The 27,066-nt window shown below is 44.2% G+C and overlaps 1 protein-coding gene and 1 long non-coding RNA gene across 3 annotated transcripts; one reads left to right on the forward strand and one right to left on the reverse strand.

The window, feature by feature from the left end:
- Positions 1–502: 502 nt before the first annotated feature.
- Positions 503–13,567, forward strand: LOC136649376 (coiled-coil domain-containing protein 159-like). Of its 2 annotated transcripts, XM_066625956.1 has the most exons (7): positions 503–673; positions 1,566–1,633; positions 1,767–1,843; positions 6,532–6,632; positions 7,876–7,970; positions 8,844–8,975; positions 11,359–13,567. In XM_066625956.1, exons 1-7 carry the CDS (start codon positions 555–557, stop codon positions 11,505–11,507), a joined length of 741 nt encoding a protein of 246 aa, XP_066482053.1. In that variant the 5' UTR covers positions 503–554; the 3' UTR covers positions 11,508–13,567. The 2 variants fall into 2 exon arrangements, with proteins under 2 accessions (XP_066482053.1, XP_066482054.1); XM_066625957.1 differs by lacking the exon at positions 8,844–8,975.
- A 4,896-nt stretch (positions 13,568–18,463) lies between these two features.
- Positions 18,464–20,219, reverse strand: LOC136647915 (uncharacterized). The gene is made up of 3 exons (XR_010794310.1): positions 20,145–20,219; positions 19,749–19,915; positions 18,464–18,518 (listed from the first exon to the last, which is right to left on the reverse strand). It is a non-coding gene; the product is annotated as an uncharacterized lncRNA (long non-coding RNA).
- Positions 20,220–27,066: the final 6,847 nt, after the last annotated feature.

A 27,066-nucleotide genomic window follows, 5' to 3' on the forward strand; every position in this document is an offset into this window, starting at 1 on the left:
ACAGCAAGCCTCTAAATCCAGGGAGAGGCGCAGCAGTGCAGGTGCAGTGTTGCAATCATTCTCTCATCCTCAGCCTTGATGATCCCACCAATATGGAAATTGTCAGTTGTTCTGACTAGTCAAATTCTGCATTTCAGTGGGAGGAGAAGCATCTGGGAGACAGTCCAAGGAGCAATTGACTTCCTCCTTTACACTCTCAAAGCAACTTCTCTGTATTCTGCCTACACAACAAAAGGTGACTGGCCGCCTGCTACCTAAGAATTCTGATACCCCCACCCTGTACCTGAAGATGCACTGCATTAATGGACACAGAGGCTTGGGCTCCCTCTCTGCTTCTTCCTGTTACTAATCGCTCTAGGCATGTGTATGACTGGTCTCTAGTGGCTACCTCACCTCTAGTATTTGATAATAGTGTCTCTAATATTCAAATCAGGAAAGATATATTTTCTGATTAGTGGTATTGGCTAATCTTACTCCTGCTTACTGTTGCAGAAGAGGTGGATCGACTGCAGCACAACCCCCATAGTGGCCTGGATTCAGTACTGGGGTGCAGAATGGAAGGACTGAAGAGTGAGCTTCGTAGCCTTCGACAGCAGGTGTTTCAGCAGTCAGATGGTGACTGCACTCCTGATCTCTGTTCTAGTCCTGGCATCATGCAAGATATGCTGGAGAGGTCAGCATTTGGGTTACCAAAGAAAAGCAACTTGTCTTTCCCCACAGTTGAGAGTAGAGAAGAGTGGGGCAGTGTGGTTATGGACTGGAAAGCAGTACTTTTCCAAGGTGAAAAAGAATTGGTAGAATAAAATTGGGTTGGTAGCAGATCATTTAAGCAGAATTTAAGCAGTTTTCAAAGGGTGTGGCCTCTGACCAATTTCTAGAATGGGGATGCTGCTGCTTTGGATGGAATAAGCGTTGCTATTCTAATTGCCATTTGCTCATAGAACTGATTGGTTCTTCCAAAACGGTTGCCTCATTTCTACCAGATGGGGTACCAGCTACATAACATGATTGTTTCTCAGTTTACTGTCTCCCCAGGCATCAGAATGGCATAAGACAGTGGTTCCCAAACTTTTTAGCACAGGGACCAATTTTTTTGTAAATGACACTCTACTGGAACCCACCCAGATTTACCAGACTTTTAAAAAAAAGGAGATCTAGAAAGAAATTTTATTTATAAGTAACAGTAACCAGAAAAAGACTCTCAAACATTTATCTCCCTATATTTACCCAGGCTTGCAAACTGCAGGAGCTAAGCTCTTTGCAGGATAATTAACAGCTACAGTATCTGATTTTTGAATAGCCTCAGGGCTTGAGGCAATTGATTATCTGATCTTTCCATCACCCTTTGGTGATCCACCAAAAATCAGGTCACAACCCACCAGTGGGTCCCGACCCACAGTTCGGGAACCACTGGCATAAGATCAGTTTGCTACATTTCAAGCAAAGTTAATATTTTGTGAAATGCCAGCTGGATTTCCAAGGGACCTTACAGTTAGTTTCGATCAGTGGAATTGCTGTCATCTTATTGTTCATGTTTCTGTTTTTTCCCTCCCCTCTCATTCCAGCAAGAAAGCCCTGTGGCAAGAGTACAAGTGCATCAGAAGAGAAATTGAGCAGCTGAAACACAAACTTGGTAAGTACTGTTTGATGTCTCTGTTCCTGTCATAGCTGTTGGGCTAAGCAGAGTACTTGCCTTATGGGCCTGATAGTGAAGAAGGGCAGGTGGTTGCAACTGAGAGAACAATATGGCTTATTGCACCTTTTAGATCGGCAAGAGGAGGATCTGTTCAACCAAGTGTCTGCAACCCATGAGATTAAGAGGACCCAAAGGCAATACTGTAGGGTAAGCTGGTTGTTGCTACCAATTTATTTACTACCTATAGTGTATTTGGCCCAGCAAGGAAAATGGAGGGTGATGCAGTCTTTGATCCAAGTGCTTATGATTATGTTAGACAGACAAAGCAGAGGTGGCAGTGACTGACAAGTAACTAGTGAGGTAGGCACTGTATCCAGATGCAGCTGCAATGTAGGTAATGTTGCCAAGTAGTTCAAGAAGTAGTCACCTACATGCCTTCTTCATTAGTCCAGATTCTGTTTCTCCTGCAGTGACAGCTCCTTCTCTGACTGTAGAAACGGAGTGCTGCACTTTAACCACGTTCAGTCTCTGTACATTTTTTCCCTTTGTCTTCTAGCCTTAAGACAGGGGCAAATAGGTTGGGATGGGGGGAAGAGAGAATGAATACCAAAGTTGCTATGTGGGGGAAGGGCACACAGTCACCAAGAAAACTGCTGGGACATTTCTACAGTGGTGTAAATATAATGCCCTGTGCATAACACTGATGATCGTCTTCCAGACTGGAATATAATCATGAATGTAAGTTTACTTGATTGTGGGGATGTGGAAATGGTATTGTTTGTTTCTCCATCTCTTCCTGCCAGTAACCGTCAATTTCCCTAGAGAATATATGTGATGAGAGCCCTGTCTTTTCACCTTAGTTTTTGCCTGTTTTTCCTTATTTTTGGACTCTTCTAACCCCTCAGAGCCTCCTGTGTAGGTTCAGGAGCCTAAAAAGCTGCTGTGGCATCCTTCTGTAACCAGCTTTTGGCCTTTGTTTTGAAACTTAGATCCAGTAACTTGATGGCATCATCAAACCAAAATTATTTAGGAATCATGACATTCGGGGGGGGGGGGGGGCGTGCTGGTGGTGGTTCTGCCAGTCTGCTGTGAGAACCCTAGTGCTGGGACCCAGAAGTACGGGACCAAGATTCTTTGGACAAATGTAAGTAGCTAGGATAGGGACTATTTTCTAGCAAGGCTTAGTCAGGGAATTCATTCTGTTTTGTCTGCTTTTTTTACTCAAAGACCAGCCTGCCAGCTTCACTGGATGCAAAATAACACATGGGGTGGGTGTCATCTCTATCTCTCACCTGGGTCAGTTACTCTTGTAGATCTTTTAGCTCCAGGCTACCTGTGAGGCCAGATGCCCATGGTGGACAATGGAGCTCACAGCGTGCAGGATGTTGCACCCAAAAACTCTGCCCAAGAAGAACCGCACACACTCCTTGGGGCACTCATTATTATACTTCTTATGCTAATAGTACTGAGGTGACTTGATACTTATTTAGGCTGTCCAATCAGAAACTTTTGAGGACAGCACCTTCTTGGAGTGGGTCTGGTTGCTATCCCTCCTAGTTCTTACCCCTCCCAACTGGAGATCCATAGCTGCATTCCATTCCGGCACCCCTCAGTCTACTGAGGGGTTAAACATTCCAATGGGTTGTAATTCTTGTTGTCTGTCCTTTCTGGCCAGCAAAGGAGAGACAACAATCTTTTTGTTTGTTCACTCACATTCTTGCAGCTAGGAACTGCTAGCCTCTCGGTAGCATAGCCATTGTATAGGTTATTATTGTATTGTCTTTTATTGTTTTAACAAATTTTATTGTTCATGCCAATAAAGGTTTTGAAATGGAATTGAATTGGAACGGCTAGCCACTTCTCCGTTACTGACTTAGTTTGGTTCAGGCTTCACATGCTAACTTAGGCCTAAACTGTACATATTCATGACAGTGGGGTCTATGGGTATTGTTCTTGAGGAGCATCCCATCTCTATCTGCTTGCTGGTTAGTATATTTATTGGATCAAGCTCTGCTCTGTGTCCATCTAGTTAAGTCAAGCATCTTCCATCAGCCTGCTTGTACTTTTTCCACCTTTTTTCCATTTTGATTAATATTTTTGGGCTTAATAAATTAGTCACATTTTTACATTCTGACTGCCTAGTGCATGTTGACGTGTAATTCAGTGGATTGTTGAATCTCTTCGTCCTGGAGTTGCTGTGTTGGGTTTGATTTTTAATAAAAACCCCTGGGTTTAGTGCTCTCCTGGGAAGGAGAATTAATCCTCAGTGGCCTCCCTCCACCAGATCTCTGTAGTTTGGGATGGTGACTGCAGAGAAAAGCTACCAAGGTTCTCCTTTGTTCAGTTGCTGATCCAGTAAAGCAGTAGTTCTTGAACTTTTCCGGCTCGCGCCTCCCATGATCCTTGTAGCCATTGGCCACGGCTCCCCATTATAACACCTCACCTCAGTTACCCCCAAAATGGGGATGAAGGGGCAGGGGGAAGGCAACGACGTGATCCCCAGGATCGCGTTGCTCAGGGGGCTCTGCCTCTGCAGAAGCGAAGCGCGATCACCCCGCTCTCCCTTTCTCTGACCTGAGGAGCCCTACAGGCGCTCGCGCAGGGCTCCCCGCACACAAGGGCGGCTGCTGCAGGGACTGGAGGGTGGACCCCGGTCAGAAGGGAAAGCGGAGTGATCGTGCTCCGCTTCTGATTTTGCTGAGCAGGGCATGATCGCTCTGCTTTCACTTTTCCTGACCTGGGGAGCCCCGCCGAAGGTTGTGCAGGGCTCCCCACATCCCCGGGAGGCTGCAGGAGGCTTGGGCAAGTGCACCCAAGCCCCTGCAGCCCCCCGAGCGGTGCGATCCTGTGGATTGTGCCACTACCTTCCCCTTGTCTCCTGGCTGCCGCCGCCCCTTAAGGGCGCAGAGGCCAAGACCCACAGGCTGGGGCATCGCGACGCCCCAGTTTGGATACCACTGCACTAGAAACAAGGCTGCCAGCACTCTGAGGCTGCAATCCTAACCACACTTACCTAAGAGTAAGCCCCATTGAACAAAATAGGACTTACTTCTGAGTAGACCTGGTTAGGATTGTGCCCTGAGTTTGTTAGCAGCACACCTGGAGGGTTTTGGAAAAGGAGGGGGGAAGTGATGAATTTGCTGGGGGAGGGGAAGACTTTGTTTTGTGTGTATCTGCTAATTGCAAACTGAGACCCAGAGACTGTTTGACTGGAATCCTAATCCCACTTTCCTGGGAGTAAGTACCATTGAACTCAATAGGACTTACTTCTGAGTAGACCTAGCTAGGATTGTGCCTTTTGTCTTGCATTAGCAGCCAACAGAGTACCCCCCTCAAAGGAGGCAGGAGGAAAAAGGGGAATGGGTAAAAAGGAATGGGGATTTTTATTTTTAATCAATTTTTGGAGACAAAGCCATCTAGAGTGGCTTTTTCTCTTTTTTGAAGGGGGGAAAGAGAAAGGTGAAGATCCTGGATTAAGCTGACACAGACCCCCAAGCCTGTGTAGGCCTACTCAGAAGTAAGCCCCATTTGAGTCAATGGGATTTACTCCCAGGAAAGTGTGGAAAGGATTGCAGCCACACCCAGCAAGATTACAACTCACCCCAAAGTAGATAGGGGCTGCTCACACACACACACCCAATATGCAGATGCCACCCCTGTTTCCCCCAGGCAAGACAGAGAAATGCAGGCTGGGGCATTTGGATACTAAGAGCAGGCTAGGCTCCCCAAGCGGAGGACTTACTCTTCTCTCCCCCTTTGAAACCTGCCAGGAGTGTGCCCTGTGCTGATGAGATGCAACACCTCTGCACTCTTCTCTCCTCCAGCCTTGACCAATCTCAGGATGCCCAAGGCGAGGGGCATACTGGGAAATGTAGTCCTTGGGGCGAGGTTGCACATGGAGAGAGCTCCATGATGAGATGTGGTACCTCTGCCTGCCTAGCCAGCCTTCTCTCCCACCTCCCCCCACCATGCCCTCCCAGCCTCACGCTGCCCCACCCACCTCATTCACAGCTGCAGAAAAGCAGCAAGTCAGGAGGCAGTATGTGTAGCAGAGCTCAGCAGCAGAGCAGTTGCTGGCCACCTCTCTCCCTGAGATGCCTGGCGACACTCCTGGAGGCTAGCCATGCCTTACTAGGGAGGCGGGACGCACAGATTGAATACCTCAGCAGTAAAGGAAAAGCAGGAAGCAGTCACTAGACCTAACACCCCTGTCAGCTAGCATTCTCTTGGGCTCTTTTTCTCTGACAATCTCTTGTTGGCATCCTTCAGTCTCGGAAGACTATGGTGTCACGCTCTGAATGGTGGTTCTAGAACAGAGTGTCCTCTCCAGTGCGTGAAGCCTGGGTATAGTAGGTATGGAGGATAGGCTGTTACCCATGCAGCAAATCCCCCCTCTCCACGTCGCTGAAATGGTCCAATGGAAAGGCAGAAGCCAATACGGTTGGTTCCAGCGGCGTCGCAGGAGTTGCCAGAACGTGATTGTGTTCAGCCACGAACTGCCTCAGGGACTCCGGCTCCTGATTTTGCCTCGAGGTTGACTCCTGAAGCCTTTTCCATAACTGGATGTAGCCACAAGGCAGTGGAGGTTTGGGATCAGAGTTTTCCTTCTCTCAGATGAGCTGCCTTCCTAGGCTGACGAGTCCCATCTACCCGGTGGCTGTTTATTCGCCTCTTACGACAAGTACAGCCAAACTGAGGGCCTATTCTAATCCCCAGCCCCCAGGGGATTCTCTGACAATACATGAGTAGGAAACCACATGCCTATGCTTAAAAAAAAAAAAAAGCTCTACCTCCTTAACATACTTTCCCCATGTAAGATTTTACAGGAATGCAGCTATTTGACTTAAAACAAACAAAAAAACTTCTGTTCAAAGCATTTCCATTCTTGTTCCCAGATGCTGGAAGATCTGATGAACAGTCATAAAGCTCAGACTCAGGATTTGGACAAAGCTAGAAATGAGACCCAGAGCACCCAGCAGGAACTCGGTCACATCAAGTAGGGAAACGCATGCTTTGCTTGCATATCTGCTGCAGTGGATACGTGTGCTTCTCAACGTCAGATAATTCTGTCTATGTCCCAGACTGACCATAAGATTGAGATGTGTATGGTTGCCAAGCTGCATTATTTCTGTTCTGTTGTGAAAGATTTCCTGGGAGTTGGCTTTTGGCTAGTAGGCAGCTGTCCACCAGAGGGCCCCCTGTTCACAGCACAAGCTAAGAAGGCTAACTTCAGGCAGTATCCTCCTTGTATAGGTGCTGTATAAGCCACTTCTTGATTACCTCGTGTCCTCTCTGCCACTCAAGTAGTTGATATTTATAGAGGAGTAACTAGCTGAATTCCCTGTCTGCAGCCTTTGATCAAATGCAGATTCTTTACCATTCCTTTCTGCCTCTGCGCTCTTTCATTGTGATGAAGTGCTTTCTTATTTGCCCTGCTCTGTGAACTAGGTATGTGTCTTTACCTTTAACCACAGCATGCTTGTGTCTCACAAATGGATGCATGGGGGTGGCACAGTACCTTTCTGCTCCTAAGAAAAACCTCTTGGCAATAAAGGAGTTTTCTGTTCCAACAGTTATTGTGATCCAGGGTTCACAGTACCAATAGTGAGTCACAGAACAGTGGTTTGAATCCAGAGGAGCTAGTAATTGTCATTACTCTGTAGTTCCTTGCATTCTCTAATTTTCTTTCCAAATCTATGAACAATTATAATTGAGCAACCTCAGGTAATTGCCTGCAGTCTGGCTCAAGTCTGAAATGGAATCTGTTCTTCAAATCTGCAGTAGCTTATCTATACCATTTTAGTTAATCATGGCTTTCCATTAGAACATCAAGCTTTTCTAGCAGTAGAATTTCATCAGACTACAGCTGTCTTCCCTGTCTACAGGTCTCTCAGGTTATCAACCACTCCCTTTAAGTGCAGCATACAACTAAGGGCACAATCCTTACCAACTTTCCAGCATTGACATAGCTGTGCCCATGTGGCGTGCACTGCCTCCTGCAGCGGGAGGCATTCAAGGGGGCTTCCTCAAGGTAAGGGCATGTTTGTGACCTTACCTTGGGCCTGCATTGCAGCTAGGTCAGTGCTGGAATATTGGTTAGGATTGTGCCCTAAATTGTACAGAGTATCAAGCTTGCTTTGTCTCTCAAAGATTGTTTGTATTGTGTTTGTGCCTTATTTGCATATATAGTATTCCTTGCCTTAGAACTGATCACTGCTGTGTTTGAATTTTTCAATCAGATCGACAGTTACAGTCCTAAAAGAGCAGGTGGAAAGTCTGCACTTAGAGGACAAGTTGCATGCTATGTCACTAAAGGAGGAAAGCAGCCATTTGAGTAAGTGCTGATTCTTATAGAGTGCTATAAGCAGGAATCTCCCCTTAGGAAAAGGAGTTCACATGTGAAATGTGGCATGGATGTTCCTGTTCTTGCAGGTGCAAGATTTGCAGATTTGCAGGTGCAAGATTTGGTATCTTTATTTGCCACAAAATAAACTCTCAAGCCATGTTTCACACATGAAAGTACTTGCCTCTTTGTACTATCGTGAGGGGAAAATGTGACATGTATAAATAGCCTGCAGTAAGCTGTACTGCTTAAATGAAATGCTTTTGACTGATCCCACTGTCCCATCAACATGATAAGAGGGACTAACTGTGTCTTTGTAGAAACAATCAAAATATTAATTGGAAATACAATCATGAGCCACTTAATGATGGGCATCAGGACCATGATCCCACATTGATGCAATGTGGCCCCTCCACCAGGAAGGGGATGCTCCGCTCCCCTCCAGAGGGTCGTCTGATCCTCCCAGAGGCAGCACACGTCCAAGCGCTGCCTCTGCAAGGCTCAGACTGAGGGAAATGGCGTCTCTCGTGCGACTTCTGGTTTCATGGAGGAAGCCGGAAATCACACGAGACACGATCTTGCATTCAGAGGGTGGGGGTGTGCACCCCTGACGCAACGTGATCACACATGGTCATTGGATATGCAAGCCCGACGTTAGCTGGAACATCACTAAGGTGCACACACCTATATTGTGCAAAAGCTTGCATTATACATAACAATCTGTTATTGGATCAGTAGGGGTTTGGAGAGTCAGAAGGGCAGCTCTGCAGCTGAAGTTACTAAGAGTAAAGCTACTGCTTTGCAAAACTGAGCCCTGATGCAATAAGCTGCTCTCCCTAATCTGCTTGGGTGTTTGTTTCCTAGAAAAAAACAAAGAATTGCTGCATTATGGTGTCTTGTCATCCTTGCTTTGTGATTATTCTGCCTCCGAGCTCAGTCTCACAGATGTCAGCTCGGATGAACTCTCCAGTGAACCAGAGATGGAAGAACTTGCTGGTGAGCCTGGGTCTGAATAGCGTTATTTCTATTATTATTGAAAATATTTATATACCACTTTCCAACAAAAAAAAGTTCACAAATCGGTTTACAGATAAAAAATTCTCTCTGTCCCAAAAGGGCTCACAATTTATTTTTTTTTAAAGCTGAACACTACCCGCAACAGCCACTAGAAAAGACACTGTTCTAGGATGAAGGAGGACAGTTACTCCCCTACTAAATATAAGAGGAAGTATTCAAGGAAGGTTATGATTAGGTCTGTAACTTCCCTAGGAAACTTTGTTGTGGGTCCTCCATGCCAGTGACTGTACAAGGCTCAAACTTCTGATAGAGAAACTGGCAGGTACCCAAGAGAATATATTTAACAGGTTTGCAGGATGTGCACCACAGGAAATCCTGAGAGCTGCAGTTCAGTTTTAAGAAGAAACTTGGGTTTCTGGCCCTCATGCTTGTGAAGGGAACATCTTAAAATTTACACAGGCATCTGCTACAGGCTCAGAAACCAGGGGGATACCTGACAGGACCTTTGTACTTTTCATGACTTGTAAAACCTGATCCTATGCATGTTCACTCAATCATGTTCTAAAGCAGGGGTGCCCAAACCCCGGCTCTGGGGCCACTTGCGGCCCTCAAGGCCTTTCTATGCGGCCCTCAGGGAGCCCCTAGTCTCCAATGAGTCTCTGGCCCTCCAGGGATTTGTTGGAGCCCACACTGGCCCGATGCAACTGCTCTCAGCATGAGGGCAACTGTTTGGCCTCTTGAGTGAGCTGTGGGATGAGGGCTCCCTCTACTGCTTGTTGTTTCACGTCTGTGATGCAGCAGCAAAGGAAAGGCCAGACTTGCTTTGTGCAAGGCCTTTTTTAGGCCTTGAGCTATTGCAAGACCTTCATTCATTCATATAAGTTCATCTTTAATATATTCATTTGTGTAAATTTATTCAAATTTGAAATGTAAATTAATTCGGCCCCTCGAAACAGTGTCAGAGAGATGATGTGGCCCTCCTGCCAAAAACTTTGGACACCCCTGTTCTAAAGGCTACTCCTGTTTAAGAATGTATTGAAAATGAAGGCTGCAATCCCATGTCTGTCTTCCTCTGCCCTTTGTAATGTCTTATTTCTATCCCCTCCAATTTGCTAAAATCTGGCATGATCACTGCCCCTCCACCTGTTTAATAAGTTCAGCAGCCCAGTAGCTCCCTTAAACCCCCTTGTTTAGATCAGTCAAGCAGCTGTTGTGCACAGGGAACTGACCACACTGGTTGCTACAGCAGTCAGTGAAGGGCAACTATCTGGACTGTTGGTCAAGATCTTTGGTCACTTGTGATAAGGATCATGATGCTGAGCAAAAGCTGGTATTGTGTGCATGCTCTTGGTTCTTGTCTCTGGTTTAATATGAAATTATAAGTGCATTAGAAATATTTATAGAAACCATGAATTGCTGTTAATGAGGTTAATCCCTCTTTCTACTTGAGTTCTTTCTTTGAATTATGATGTCACCTGACTGGCCACTGGAAAAGAGCTGATACCGAAACTGTTTCTTTGGAGTGTTTACTCCCTTGTTCCTGGAACTTTCAAATCTGTATTGCATCAGGTTGAGGAAGTCCCAATTTTTTGGGAATAAAGGGATTTCTCTTCAGTGCAATTCACGCCTTACTCTATTAAGATGCTTAATATCTTGTTGAACTTCTTTGCATTTTGCTTTATCTATACCAGGGGCCTCCAAATTATGCCACACAGGCTGGATCCAGTGTGTCAAGAACATAATCTTGAGTGTGGCATGGCGATGGTGAAGCCTTGCCATTCCACCCCACTCCCTTCCATCTTCACACCCAATCTGTGCAGAAACCCACCCCGGCATGAGTTTCTGCCTAGACTGGCACAAAGATGGGAGGTGGCAGGGTGAAACAGTAACAATTTGCCACCGCCATGCCTGAGATAATTTTCTTGGCACACTGTGGGTCATAATTTTGAGGCCCCTGCTCTACACTAATTGTGCTGCTTTAGTCTTTCTGATGGAAACTGCTACAATCCAACTTCTATGTAGAAGTTTGGGGTCCTTTAAGGTGTTTTGGGGGCCTTCTCTAGAAGTATATCCCTCTGCATCATCACTGATTCCTTTTGCCACAATACTTTCAGCTCATCCTAGGACAACCATAATCTAACATTTATTTGAATAGCCTCTAGAGACTAATTACTCACTACTTAGGTACCCGCTGGTTCTTCTGGAGCACTTTACAAATATGGTATCATCTAGTGGTGTGACTACCATTATTCATAATAAACACTAAAGAGTATTTTGTCTTTCACAGCTTCAATAAATGGTGGGTATGTGTTTAATCAAAGTTTGGGTAGTGGGCTAATTCTTCTGTGTATTGCACTTGCAGATGACAAAATTTTCATACCAGACTTGGAGCTGGAGCAGAGCACCCCTGGAGGGGCCACTGGAAACAGACTGGAGGGAGCAGAGCTTAACAGCGAACTGTCCACCAGTCTGCCTGAGCTTAACCTGAGCGACCTTATAAGCCTCACCTAAGGACTGCCTCATTCTTTCCAAGGAGAAAACAAAAGATAGAAACTTATGTACTCCTCTTCCACGTACTGAGCTGCTTTTTGTACAGGAACAGCATGAGGTTGAATGAAGGTATTGCCCATCCTATGACCCGTGAGAGGTTAGCACATCAGTATGATATGGAGGCCTGAAACCATTCAAGAAGGCTATGTTTTTGCCTTGTTCAAAGGTTCCCAACTGCGCTTTCTAGAAAAGACCAGCCATGAGTGATGGTGCACTTTGAGTTCTGGGTTGGGTAAGGGGAGAAGACATGACTTCCTGGGTAAAGATATATGTGTGACATATAATACTGCATATTTCAACACAAAACTTCTCTTTTAATTTGGCATTGGATCTGTCTTGGTGAGTGACAGAGGCAACAGTAGAACCAGTGGTTCTGCCTGCTATCTGCCTGCTGTTAAGAGAACCCTTAGGGCTGAACTCTACAACTGGGCTCAGTCAGTGAGCTATGGATAAGTTTAAATGGAAGCTGGAAGTTCATGTAAAATGAGGACCATCAATTGCTTATGAGCTACAACAAGAAATAAAAGGGCAAAGAACACTTTACAGCAAATGTAGTGAAGTTCCAATATTTTAGTAATGAAACACAGCTGTGGGGGGGTGGGGTGGCCTATCCTTTTTGAGGAAAGGAGTGGTAGGGTGATGACTGCTTAACCATTTCCCTGCCAGTTTGCTTAAATGCATATATGCAACTGTTTTTTCCTCAGGTAGAATTTCAGATGCAAAAAATATATATCTGAAACTCCATGGAATGAAAAGCAATTTGGGGGAGGGGGGAGAAATGGGATGGGACGGGACAGTACTGAGTGATAAAACAATTGAATAGTATAATCTTTTAATAATAGTAGTAGATAAAAAGATTTAGCAGGCCCTGCCCCACCACACCTTCCCTCACACATGCAGCCCCCTAAGGATGCTTTTGCATTTTTAAAAAGCCAGGCCTTTTTTTACATGCATTTGTACATAAAACAAACTATAAGTTGATTGATGGGGAGTTGCTGATGTATTAAGAGGGTTGCTGGAGTCAGAAAGTGAAGAGAAAGTGCTGCAGGGGTACTTTCCATTGCTTCAATTGACTGTTGACTTGTTCTTCTCTGTAGCAAAGGTGGATTCCAGTTGTATCCCATAGCACTGGAAAAGTCTATTTGCCCACTACTATTTGAGCAGCAGAATGAGAGGTGTTGTGGTTTGCTTCACTGCCAGAGAATTCTTAGTTACATAGAATGGATAGACCAAAGATCTAGAAATAAGTGACAGACCTGATTCCACAGACAGAACTGTAGAATCCTTTCCTGTACACTTCTCTAAAACACCTGAGCCAGACTTTCAGGAAACCTGACACTCATTTTAACAGCCCATCAATCTGACTTGGATTGCACCTCTTAGGACCCTAGGTTCATCCCTTTTCCAAGTTCAAATAAAGAACATGAACCCATTAAAACCGACATGGAGTCTGCCATCTTATTCTGGCTTTGGAATGTGGCACTGGAAGTCTGTGTCTTTGACAATGAGTGTATTGAACAGAGTTCCATCATCCAGTCCCAGCAATAACTAAGGAAGCTTGAGTGAAGAAGACAGACCTCAAGGAACTGTCTACAGTAGGCAGCATGTCCCATTTCACGGTAAAAGCATTTTAGAAAAGAAAAAAGGATTAAAGGCAAGGGAAGAAAGGTGGGGGTGGGAGAATTAGCCCACAGCGGATTAAATCAACAGATGCTGTATTATAGTTCAAAGAGTGCTGGAAAGCTGATGGTTGCTCCTCGACCTTATTAGTTCTGGGCTGCTCAAAACACACTGGTTTGCTTATATTTGGGGAAATGTCGGCTGAGAAGTCTTAATTCATGTTTTTTGGACCAGAACTGTCACAACAAATGCAATTGACTGTATCTGTGGGACAAATCCTATGTGTATTCATCAACAAATGTTTTGTATACTGCTCAATCCTAGTGCTGAAGGACACTGTATTTTGGTTTTTTGCTGGCATTTAAGCTGGATATATAGGAAGAGACCAGAGGAAAATAAAGTTTGTGGTAACCAAATTTTTTCTGTATTTTGTCTGACTTCATATTTTCACCATGATCAACCATTGGAGGTAGTACAATAATCAAACTCTAAAAGTAGCATGATTGTTTATTACAAGGCAGAGTAGTCTTTGGCCTGATAGCATATATCAAGACAAAGGAGATGTTCTAACTATCCAAAAAGGAGCAACAGCATGGGTGTAGTATATTTCCTGAGAGAGAGCACTTTTTAGCTACAATCCTAAACCCTTGTTGCAATCTGTATTCTGTACAGTAGTATTTTGCTGATTTTTAGACAACTAAGATGTTAGCTTGGATTCTGAGCTGAGCTCTTGTAATGTTGAAAAGAATATCACTGCTAACAGAGACAAACACAATCTCATTGGAATTTTTCCTACAAGTGATGCTTTGTAACATACAAGGAGCAGACAAATAGTAAGGCTGCATTTCAAATTACACTTATCTGAGAATAAGCTCCATTGAACAAAATGGGAATTATTTCTGAGTAAACATGTATGGAATTGTGCTGTAACTACCTGCAGGAATGCTTGAAGGGCATGTCTGAATTAGACTTGTCAGTTTTTCGTGATTCAAGGAAGGTTTTTGGTGATAGACTTTGGAAAAGAAGGTGAGAGTTGATAAGATTCAAAGGGCAGAGTTTGTTCTTGTTTAAAATGTTGGTTGCTGAGGCTGTGGTAGAAAAAATGGTGTTTTCCATGTGGCTGGTGACCTTTTAATCATCTTTAAAAATAAAACTCAAATCTATGTATGTTGGCTTGAAATAAAACCCCGTGGCTGCTTCTGTTAAGTGATGTCATAATAATAGGCTTGCACTTATGTAACACCATGAGGTTAGCTAGTCTGGATTCCAGTGCCTGTTTGCTTTGATTTAAAGATGAACTACACAAACATAATAGAATTTGCTATTCTTTTTGCTTCACAAGCTCCCAGCTTTGCTTCATTTTGCTCCCAGCTCAATCATTTAACTCTCCATTCAAAATTTATTAATAAACAGTGTTCTCTAGGCAGCAATAATATGCTGCCCTCTGAAAAAGTATTTTAAGATAAATGTTTTCTCACAGTACAATCCTACATATGTTTACTTGGTAGTAAGTTCCACTATGATCAATGGAGTTTTGCACAAGGAAGTGTACATAGAATTGCAACTGTTCTCTTGATATGCTTTTTGTAATCTGAAATTATATTTTTTAGTGTACTGTTTTAAGAAGCTCTCAAGATAAACACCTATTTTGTGTAAGGCTGGCTTACACAAAAGCCTTATGTTGCAGCCAGCCAACATAAACAAGCCACAAGGGTACGTGGTGAGACTCATAGCGGTAACAAAGAAATGGCACACAATCTAAGAGGATGGTCTAGGATCCCCAAAACCCAAGCTTGCTCAAAAGATTACAGTAGGGAAGTTTTTGTAACTAATTCTTTGCTTGTTTATACTGAAGTATGTCCCGACAAGATCAGCTGGACTCACTTTTCAGATAGTTGGTCCAGGTTTGCAGCCCTGACCTCCAGAAGTAACTACCTCTTAGGAAGGCAAAATCTCTTCATCAGTCCCTTTCTGCTTTTTCCAGCTTCCCTCTGGTTTGCAGCTGGGTGGATTCTAGTGCTGCAGCTCCCCTGGGGCTGGGCCAAAAGGGTATTTGAGGTTTCATTGCACAAGCAAAGGAGCATGTTTGACTGTGCCAAAATGGGCAAGGTGCCAACTCCTAATATGTCCCTTTGAAGGCAGCTCAAGCCTTTGATGGCTCCTCTGGGTTAGTTTTTATTCATTCCAGGCTCAGACATAATTATTTTCATTAGGAAGAGAGTAGAACTCAATCTCTGTGGTTACCTTTGAAGCTACAAATGGGTGGGACACAAGATAAAAAAGAGATCCAAACTGCTGCAACCTAGTTCCTTCCCCATGGGAGTATGCATGCATGTGTCTTTGGTAAAGCAATTAGATAGCGGAGACAACAAAGGCAGCCAGAGGTGGAATTTACTTTCTTTGAATGGAAATCTCTTAAATGTTCATTGCCTAACCCAGGGCTTCTCAAACTAGGGCGTCTTGATGCCCTAGTCTGAGGGCCTTGGACTATTTCCCCTTAAGGGGTGGGGGCAGGGGGAAGGCAGCGACACCAGGATCGTGTCGCTAAGGGGGCTGCAGGGACTAGCATGTACAGGTTGAGCCTCATTATTCATGTGGGTTCCGTTCCCAGAACTTTTTGGATGGCAAAAAAACACACTAAACCAAATCCATTTTAAAAACAAAGTTCCAGTGCTGCGGTGATTTAAAAACAGCCTTGCTGACCTTTGTGATGAAAGATAAGAGTCCTTAAGAAGACAATCCATCAATCAGTTCTCCTCCAAGTGCTTAGAGAGGCGCTTCACTCAGCCCTCACTTCACCAATGCAAAGTGATCACCTTTCTTTGCTCAGGGGGAAGGGATGGGTTGCCTGGAGAGAGAAGGACTGTCATCCAGCTGCCTTCTCTCTCTCTCTCTCATTAAGGAGGCTATTGTTAAAGGACTGTTCATTTTTTAAAACTGATTTTAAAGGGATGCATTTTTCCCCTTCTCCAGGGATCAGCACATTCATTCTTATTTGCAGTGACCATTCGTGTTGAATCAAATCTGTGTATAACAAGGCTGGACCTGTACTTACCAGTCCTTGCTGCAGCCTTTCAGAGGTGCAGGGAGCCCTGCATGACCCTCCGCAGGACTCCCCAGCCTTCAAAAAGTGAAAGTGGAGCAATTGCACTATTATTATTGGTGTAGATCAGGGGTCTTCAAACCCTGCCCCGGGGGCCAGATGCGGCCTGCAGCAAGCCTCTATCCGGCCTGTGGCCAGCCTCTTGTCCCCTGAAAGCCTCTGGCCCACTCGACTGAACATGACCAGAGCTGTGCTCTGATTGCATCTGGAGGGTGTTCTGAGGGCCGGAGAGGTTAAGTGAATGAGCTGACTCATTAATTTATTCATTCATCTAAGTTCCATCTCTAATTTATTTAAATTTTATATTTAAATTTTTTCCGGCCCTCAGCACTGCGCCAGATATTTCATGCAGCCCTCTGACCAAAAAGTTTGGAGACCCCTGGTGTAGATAATACTGACCTTAGATGGACCAACAGTCTGAGACAGCATCATATATTTAAACACTCATGAAGGATCTTGAGTGAGGTACACATACCTTGAACTTTATCCTTCTCATTCCTGATATGCTTTCTAACTTCTCTCTGAACAAAATGTGTTTTCTTCTGGGAGTGTGACAGGACAGCAGCAGTGTAGTGAAAAAGGTTGAGACATTGAACATTGTAGGATGAGGTTTGTGAGAGTTATAGAAACCACAATTAGTCTGAGCTGAGCAGAAGCTTCCAGAATTTCATCAATCCTACATCCTAAGAATCTTCAACCAAGAGGGAATATAGTAACAATCTGGGAATATCTAAAGGAAAAAAATGAATATTTATTTTATACCAGTTATCAACAGTCCAATGTGAAGATACTGTCTCCTTAACTCTTGTGGATAAGCCTTTAAAAAAACTAAAGATGGAAATGAGCAATGGTGAAGAAAGATAGCCATGGGAGAAGACAGAAATGCAGATGGGATTATTTTTAAAAGCACCTCTATACAGCCATACAGTACAAGGAAAGTTGTCCCATGAAAACTTGAAGGTAGCAGAAAGGAAGGACCAAGCCTTTACACAGCTACAAAGACTTCTTAGAAGTGCCATAATGTTTGGGATTGTATGGTAAATTTAGGAGGTGGTGATGAATCTTAATTTCTTGATTCCTTGGCATGTGCAAGCATCTGGACTTGATTAGGCAGACAAGGCACAAAGCAATTCCTTGAGGTTTAATAGGTAAGGAAGAAGAGGTGAGGAATGGAGACACTATTAGGATATTGTGTGAATAGCAGGAAGCAACTGCCAAGAATCTAACATAAGGCCCTTCTGATCTGCCAGGGCTGTAAATGCAAGCAGGCAAATAAACAGCTAGTTACAGCTTCCAATGGCTAAGGTAATAAGAACAGGTATCATGAAAGAGTTCTGTGGTGGTGATGAGGTAAATGGCCCCCACAGGACCAGGCTACTATGCTTAAGGAACCAAGCATAAAATAACTGCTGGACATTTTATGTGCCACAAAGTACTGTCCACAGTGGCACAGTTTGCTTGGGAAACTCTTGGAATAAACTGCTCCCTCAGAACACTGTTGCCAAAAGCACAACAGCCTTTATTCCCCCCTGAAATCAATGCAACATCAATAAGGGTGGGGATGCTTCTTCAGCAATACCCAGGTTTGCTTTGGTTAGCAAGGACAGAGCCGCTACTCCTTGTATTCCTGCTTAGATCCTCTGGAACATCTTTGGATCCTATTGATTAAAAAAAATTAGTGCAAATTATTTTTTTAAAAGCCTACTAAATTCAAGAGGGAGCCAACTGGATCTCCAAGTCACAGCATGATTGAATTTCCATTCACAAATAAACGTACTCCATGGCTTGTACTAGGCTGACTTGCAGCCAAAGGAGGTCCACTTCTTGTGCAAGAGTCTCTCAGTGCAGCTCCTGGCAATCCAAACAAGGCCTTCCTTGGCACTGTTGACAGCACTGCAGCCCTCACATTAAAATCTTGTGGAAAGTCCTTTTCACAGAGCTAAGTCTCCCCAAACACAAAAGTACAGAGGTAATGGGGAAAGATCTGGGTCAGCCTGGCTTCAATTCCTAAAGAAAGAATTTTTTTAAAAAAGGTTTCTTTAAAAGAAGTAAGTCGTTTGATCACAACTTTAGCGTCCTGTGCAAATCAGTTCAACAGCAGCCCCCAAATCTTATGGGAGGATTCTCTTCCCAATCAGGATTTTCACAGGCTTTGTGCTTTCCTTGATTTGTCAGAATCTGAATGCAGAATGGTCTTCCAGTTGTTAGTAGCTGTAGAGGGAAAGAGGTGTTTCCTCCATCATGTCATCCTGTGGGCAAAAGGAGTCCCTGTTAATATTATGCAAATCTTGCACTGGGAGGGGAGGTGTAAGTAAAGGGTATCATCAAGTAGGCAGCACACTCAATCCATGCCACCAATATGATTCTGAAACATGTTACTCCACAAGCATCTGAAGTAAACCCATACCCTTACTATAACAAAGAATCACTATCTTGGAAAGAGATGGACAACCTCAGGACAGCTTAGTTTTTATGATGCAGTGGTATTAAGAGTGTGGCAGCAGTCCTATACTCTCTTTCCTGAAAGCAGGTCCCACTGAATTCAATGAGACTTACTTCTGAATAGACATGCTTAGGATTGCACTGTGATCTCAAGTGAGACTCCCATTCACTCTGATGAGAAAGGGCATAGATGGCCCATTAAGCTTGGAATTGGAATCTTGGCTGTGACATTTCTACTACAGATCAAGCCCCCAAGAGGGGGGTGGGATTGGTGGCACCAGCATGCACTGTATCCTTTTCCCCTTCCTGGGCCTGATAGACACAGATCAATGCAGACTTGTGCCAATAATATCGCTGGCACAGGTCCAAGCTGACCCATTGCAACTGCTGGGGCTTACTCCAGGACAAGGAGAAAAATGTCCCCTTACCTTGAGGAGACCTCCAGCTGCTGAAATTCCTTCATGGGATGCAGTGTAACTAGCATATGGATCCCACACCTACATGCACATCATGACCTTTGAACAATGCCTTAAAGCAAGAGTGCCAAACTCCTTTAGTACAGCAGGCTGAATAGCATTTATAATGCGTGCTGACAGCCAGAAGTGATGTCATTAAGCAGGAAGTGATGTCATTAAGCAGATCATGACCAGAAATGTATCACTTTTTCTTACTTGGGAACACATTAACTGCAAATATGAAAATGTGCAAATCTCGTTAATATTTTCAAGATACGGAAGAGCCTAAATATCACATGGGCTGCCCTTTCAGCAGTGACACCTCAGCACAGCGCAGTGGCTGAGAGTAGCTGGTGATGGTGCTGGGGGAGCCTGAGAGTCAGATAAAGAGCTTCCGTGGGCCGAATCTGGCCCTTTGGCCTTATGTTTGACACTCCTGCCTTAAAGAGTACTGGAACAAAATTCTCAATGCAGAGTAATGGTTCCTGTTTCTGGGAGTTATAATAAAGGAGTGGCGCTAGAAGTATATATAGGGGATTGGGGTGGAGGCTCAGCCAGGAAGGATTCATTGTAGACACTCACCATAGGCAAGTCCTGGAGGCGCCGGAACTGTAGCCGACTGCTGCGCTGCCTGTACCTCAAGAAACCCATAAAAGCAAGGATCCCTACAGTCATGATGAAGATGAAGATAACAGCTATCACCAGGGGGTCCTCACCTGCTGCAGTGGCTGTTGGCATACTAGGCTGGTCTGCATGAACAAACAGAAGATAATGATTAAGTGATGAAATGCAAATGGTGACCTCAGGACAAGAATGACAAATCCACACACATCCTTGCTACTTCCTAGATTAAAGTTGCCCTGAAACAATACTATTTCTAAACACTTTCATCCCTGGCTTCCCCAGTGTACATCTAAACCCTTTCCTTTTCTTTCACAGCTGTTGCTAGCAAGGAGGTTAAGAAAACGAAGTACGTACCTTCACCATAACCTTCAATATTTGACACAGGTGTCTTCTCTTGCACGTGGTTAGCTGTTTGCTCTGTTTCCACTGGTTCAGTGCTGTGGGATGAGAGTGTGGACTCTGCCTCGGGGGTTAATGTGGTGGTGGTGGATCCCTCCAATGTGGGCACTCTGCTATCAGTGACAACATCACCTGCTGCTGATGTGGATTCAGCCATGTTCTCCTCTGTGTTGGCTTCATGGTCTGTTACTGGCATGGTTTCAGGTCTCCCTTCTGTAGGCCCCAGAGTGCTAAATATGGAAGAGTTTGAGTGGGAAGTAGCTGTTGGTCCTGCAAGGAGACATCCAAATGTTAATCCCAATTCTTCCCAGCTCAAAAATAAATGGAAGCAGAATCCAGCATAGCTAATCACTCCCTTAATGTTACTACATTTCTTGTACATGAGGAAAGCAGGCTGTAGTATGAGAAGTATCTCCAGCTGGCAAGGACTGGGGCACACTAATGAGCATACTGTTGTCACTACTTTGGTTATGATGGAAAACTGCATGTGAGTCAGTACAAGTGAGGTAGGAGATACATAGAGAAAATGCTCTGTTATTACCTCCTCTGTGCTCTCCTCATCAGTACAGAGTAGGGCCTGAGTAATTCATTCACATTCTAGATTGGCCCCAATGGTAATCTCTCATGCAGGGCAAACAGCAGTGTGGATAGGGCAGAGGATTTTCTTTGGGAATCAGATGTGAAGGGAAAGAATTAAAACTACCCTTCCCTCTTGTCACAGTCCTCATCCTGGCAGCACTTGCCAGAACTACTATTTAAAACAAACAAAATCCAAACACCACATTTAAAATAATGTAGTTTTTTTATTTTGTTCCACCAAACAGGCTATTTCTCAAGGGTAAGAATTAGCTGTGATCCAGGAGCTCAAGGAGAGAGATGACCCAGTTCAGTTTACCTTTTATGAGCTGAAGAGGTTCACAGACAAACCCTGTACACAGAAGTGTCTTTTGGAATATCCCAGCACACAGCAATCAATTGCCTGTCCAAAAGCATCAGATACAGCTGCTACTGAGATCAATGCCTACATCAATATGTGCTTTACGTCATTAGCTTCTGATGCATCAGCCACAGAGCTTCTCCTCACAATTAGGTCAGGCCTAATTCCACCATTTCCTATATGGAGGGACCGCTACGGTGCATTTGCTCATATAAAATTATTCTTTTTGCCCAGATTTATACTCAGAAAAAAAGGAATAAGCTTTTTACATTGAAGAGGACTGTTAACCCTTCCTGCCCCAGGAACACTTGGAGGAACACAGCAGGCCCTTCTCAATGGGTTGTGTGTGGGACCAGAAGTGAATAAAATTTCTTCTTTTGTTCACCAAAGGCCTAGTCATGTCTGGAGTGAATATCCTCAAGTCAAAATTGTTTATTGTATTAGCTAATAGCCATCACAATGAAATAAATATATCAGTCCAGGTATACATCAAAATACAAACAGTAATAAAATAAATCAAAATCAAGCACTAAGGGACCTACACCCATCATATTAAGGAGTCTCCTTGACAGTCTACCGCTATTTCCCCCAGGTAATTGGCACGAATAGTTCTGGCAGCCTTAGCAAACAATGCTACGCTGTAAGTGACCAATGGGTCACAGTCAGAAAGTAACCAGCACCATTTTATTTGTGGATTCTCCCCTTGTAGGGTAGCCAAAATAGACTCCAGAAATCTTTCCCTAGGGTTTTGCTAAAGCTGGCAGTAAAGCAGATAATGTGCAAAATCCTCGATCTGTCCTGCTCAACAAATACAAAATCTCAGATGCCTGGGAATGGACAAATATCTGCCATCTAGAACTGCCGTTGGCATGGTTTGAAAACGCAGTTCAGTAAACGCCTTTCTCAAAGAGGCAAAGGTAAGTGAGAATAAATATTGTGCTCTCGAGTGACTTAATTTCAGAAAATGGTACAGCTGAGAAAAATTTGAAGATCTTACTAAATCTAAATCCTGATCATTATCCAGTTTAAAAATCCTTTCCCTCAGCATTGGTTTTATTTCAGAAAAGACAATATATCGGTAGAAAGAGCTTTGGATTTTAGGAGCATTTGCACTAAAGAAGCCCAACCTCCACTTCTCCACTGCTCTGCCATACAGAGTTTAGGAAGACGATTTTCCAGCATGACCAACATTCTCTTATAGTAAGAAATTATGGCTAAGGCTGCCCTGGCCTTTATAGATACCATGCCTGTCTCCGTTCTGAGAAATGCTGCCGGAGTGCCTGGGGGAACAGCCAAAATGTGCCTCAAAAATTTATTCTGAGCAACTTCGGGAATGTGTACGTTGTTCTGCTTTATACCCCAGATCTCAATACCATATAGCATTTGGATAATTACTCTCCCTGAAAAAACCTTTAAAGCTGGAATTACCAAGTTGCCTCCTCTAGAATGGAAAAATTTTTAATAAAGCATAGCTTGATTTTTGTGCTAATGTTTTAACATTTTGAAGTTGGGGTTTCCAGCTATTTCTTTCATCAAAAAATACACCCAAATATTTAAAGGCAGGGACTTGTTCAATCTTGCGATCACCTAAAGGCCAGCTAAATTTAGGTGAACGCTTGCCAAAAACCACTATTTTAGATTTGGTGTAATTCACCTTCATTTGCTCCGAATAACTAAAATCTTGCAGCTTATTTAAAATTCTCTTAAGTCCTTTCCTGTTCCAGGATAATAAAACAATGTCATCCGCATAAATAAGGGTTGCAATCTTATAATTTCCGATTGAGGGAGGGAGAGTGAATATACTCAATTCCAAAGACAAAGGAATGGGAACAGAAAGATGCTCCATGTCGCTCTCTCAAAAAGGAGAGTGGCCAAGATCCAATATTGGGGTGAATTTATCTCTCTTGCCTCTTTTAAATTATACTACCCTGTAGCCTTCAATTTATTTTGTTCTCCTAATTTTTGTCTTCAACATTATAAATGCTATATCTGACATTAGCCCCAGGACTAATGATTGTCAGGTTTTTGAATTGCAAGTCATCTTGAAGATCATTTTGAGCAGAAAGCATGACGTATATAAATCTTTTAAATAACAAACATTTTAATTCAATTTGTCCTAAACATGATCATGACAATTAAGGAAAATGAGCTTCAAAGAGGTCCTCTGCTTGTTGCTAAAGATAATGTATACAAGAGATCAACTGCAAATCAATTAAGAGCACAATCTTAACTATCAATTAGGCTCAGGAGGGTTGCAAACATGCTGTAAAGTGCCTCCTCGTGTGTCGGCTGGGCCACCTCAGGGACGCGCTCCTGCTCATGGAGGCTGCATCCAACCTCCGTGCTCACGTGGAAAGGTTGTGCTGGCTGGGCTTGGCCGATGCAGGGGTCTGGGGAGGGTGGGGAGCAAGCATTCTGGGGCGGGGGGAAGGTGGGTGAAGGACATTCCAGGGGTCCGGCCCCCTGACAGGGAACAGGAAGCGGGGCTGGGACCCAGCAGTTATGCCACATCCCAACCCCGTTCCCCAAGCAGTGTGGAATGACTCCAAGCTACTCCATTCTCCTTGGACTTGCATCACTTCCTGAGGTGGTGTAGGTCCAAGGAAACCCACTGGGGCTGCAATGGCTTACGCAGGGGTAAGGGGAAGAGTTTCCCCTTGCCTCTGGCTGAGCCATTTCTGGCCCCAATCTTGTGCTGGATACAGCACAGACCTCCTGGCCTGCTCGTTCCAGCACAAGATAGGATTGTGCTTGCACGTTAAAGAGTTAAGGTTTACCAATTGCCAGCCTCAATGTGGAGATGTATTAGGTGTGACAGTATGGTGGACAGAACCAATGACAAATGAATACTACTTTTCAGTCTTTAAATACAGCAGCCATCTTATAATTTCCTTTTAACAAATACGTAATAATGCAAAGGTTGTAGGTACTATTTGCCATGCTTCGGCTGTTCCTTGGCAGGGACATGCACTACCAGCCTTCCCAGTTCATATGTGGGAGGTATAAAAAATACAGAGTTCTAGAATTATAGTAATTGTTGCTCAAAAACCAAAGAGATTTTAATTCTACCCATGGCATTGATGTGTCTAGTTATGAACCTCAGTGTTTCGGTGCTAGTTCAGCGTACATCTATCTCTTTTATTTGTAACGCCCCCCAATTGGGGCAGATGTGGGTGCTAGGTTCACAGAATCTTTTCAGATGATCTACATTACAAAGGTAATGGACATTCTGGTCAAATTGCTTCATAATTAAATTACAGGCCATGGAGAGAGTTGGACGATCCACTGTCTTACCTCTTGTCTCCTTTGACTGAGTGGGCTCTGTAGCCGTGAAGGTAGTACTGGAAACAGCCCAGGATATGGTGCTGACAGAGTTTTCATCATCCAGGTTGGACTGGTTTGCAGCTGGCGTAAGAAGCGAAGTAGTGTCAACACTGCTATTGGTGATATTATCTGTAGTCTGTACTGGTCCTGTTGTGATATTCAAGTTGGTGACTGTGGAAGCTGCTGAGGATTCAGGTGGGCTTGAGGTACTGCCATTTACATGCAAAGTGATCATGGGATTGCCATCCACACTGGTGACGGTAGGAGCTGTTGTCCAGACACTGAAGTTGCTAACCTCACTGGGAGGTAGCCTCAGGTGTGGCACAGTGGTGGCTGGAGCAGATGACAAATTCTGTCCATCTCCTAGTGCAGGGGAAAAACAGAGGAAAGCTAAAATAGCTGGTATCCTTGCAACACATGCCCTCACCTGTGAAGGTCAGATGCCTTCCAGCAAGGGGAGATGAGAGGAAAACAGAAGGAGCAGAGCCCACAGAATAAATCATTCTGCAATCACCCAGCAAAAAACTGGGTGGGGTGCAGAGGCAGTTCTTCCTTTACTAAAACTTTTCCAGTCACACAACAACCACCTTGCTATTCCCTGCAGAATGGAAATAATTTCCTCTCATTTAATCTTTCACACTCCCAGAACATACCATGTTAGGACTGAAAGTACTAGTACAATGGTCTTCAAACTTTTTTGAGCCACAGCCCCATTCAATAAATAAATAAAGTATGAGACTGGGGACTCACTGCTGATCCTGCCTGCCAGGACCTGATCTGTCCCTACCACCCCCATTTCCCCCTCCCTCTTGTTTCTTCACAACAACCCTGTGAGGTAACAGCCTAAGCACGGTCAGCCTTAGGAGCTGCGGGGCAAGGCAGGGAGAAGAGGCTGTGCAGGGTTATATCAAGAGCTCAGTTTTGATAAGGCAGTGCCATGATTGGATTGGATCCAAGCCATCTCTTCACAGACTTTGAAAGTTTGCCTCGACACCCCAAATGAAACGTTGTGACCGCAGGTTGTGACCACAGGCTGTTCTTCCACAGGTTGAAGAACATTATACTAGGGTTTTCTGCTGCAGTAAGAGAAATCAAGCTGCAAGTTACCTCAGAACCTCAGAGTTAATCACTAGGCATAGAATCAGTAGAGGTACCAAACCACAGTCTGCATTATTTTTTTCCATGAGGTAACATATGTGGACTGAAATATTTTCTGGAGCTATGCCCTTTCTCCTCGCAAATTAAAAAAAAAAAATTAGAAGGGAGAGACAAAAATATAAAAGGTTAGTTTGCAACAACCTTCAACTTCTATTCCATTTGAAAAACCCCAGTGCTTTCAGCGCAAGCAATCGAAAGCTGAGCGCCATGTCTCTAAACAACAGGTAAGGTGCCCGCCACCCTTCTGACTACCATGGATAGCAAAGAACCATCCAGAACAGCAGTAAATATAATCTCCTTTCATAGAACAGCCACCCACTTACTTCTGTTTGTATGTACAGACACACAGAGCCCAGGACTGTGGAACAGGATGAGGCTGAGTCAGGGGCAGAGATGGAGGTGGCAACTCATAATAAACTGCTTGTGGATCACTCAGCTGCTTGTCTAGACATTGTGGTGAGGGGCCCAACTCTTGCTTTTCAAGAATAGCACTAAGACCACTAAGAGTGAGGCACAGGGAAAGTGTGATGGTAGTAGAACAAGGAGTAAGCACTGACAAATCAAGCTATGGAGAGCTAGCAAACACAAAGCTGGTTATCCACTAACCCATTCTTTTTTAATGATTGGCTCTGCAATAATTCTACCTCTTGATTTAACTCAGTGCCAAATAAATGGGAAAGAGCTAGTCAGGATTTATGGGCCCCAGCTACTGTTTGGTTTCCAGGGAAAGGGCAAATTGAAGGTGGTTTGTGTACAACTTCATTCTTCATTATACCCATGAGCCTCCTCAGCCTAGCATGGATTGGTGCCCTCATGATCAAGGTAGCAAAACCCAGAAGTGTAAACCCAAGCAGTGTAAGAGCCTCATTGTCCCAGACGCTGTACAGAATCCCCAAAAGATCCAACAAAAGACAGGTAAGCATGAAGAGGAAGCCATGCACCAGTTGTTCCAGGGCTATCCAGGGATTAGAACTACTCCCACCCTCTTGTTCTCCATTCTGTGCCACAAACCACAGAATTACAGTTTCTGAACGAGCTATTTTGCTGAGGCAGCTGTTTGTGGTAAACCTATAGTTATTCCCATAGTGCAAAAATCCCCAAATTTCCCAAATGCAGGAACCCGTGGGTTGATTTCTTGATCAACAAACACACACACACAGCTTGGCAAAAAGATCATGACAAACTCAAGGTACTAGGGCGTCTTCTTGGTCCCAGCTTCCCCTCAATGACAACATCCCTCAGCCTGTGGAATGTGATGTGTGCATGAGGGGGTCCAGTATTGTTTACTCTTGATATTTTTAGCTGAATGCGTCTCAGCAAACATAAAATGCTGGACTGTGACTAACCTGTCCACTTAGAGAAAGAAAGGAGTCTCTGCCCACAATTCTGCTATGCATCTTGGTTCTCTCCTAAGTCAGACGACATCCTGTCATTGTTGCTGAGCTGCTAGAGATACTT

This window comes from Tiliqua scincoides, chromosome 4 (genome assembly GCF_035046505.1).
Source record: "Tiliqua scincoides isolate rTilSci1 chromosome 4, rTilSci1.hap2, whole genome shotgun sequence".
Classification (NCBI taxonomy): Eukaryota; Metazoa; Chordata; class Lepidosauria; order Squamata; family Scincidae; genus Tiliqua; species Tiliqua scincoides.

What these genes read in the sequence shown, in the direction of transcription:
- LOC136649376 (XM_066625956.1), top strand. Translation starts at nt 555, where the DNA reads ATGGAAGGACTGAAGAGTGAGCTTCGTAGCCTTCGACAGCAGGTGTTT. An exon ending in CCCAAAGGCAATACTGTAGG is followed by an intron (nt 1,844 to 6,531) that starts GTAAGCTGGTTG and finishes TCTTGTTCCCAG; the next exon opens with ATGCTGGAAGATCTGATGAA. An exon ending in AGAGATGGAAGAACTTGCTG is followed by an intron (nt 8,976 to 11,358) that starts GTGAGCCTGGGT and finishes TTGCACTTGCAG; the next exon opens with ATGACAAAATTTTCATACCA.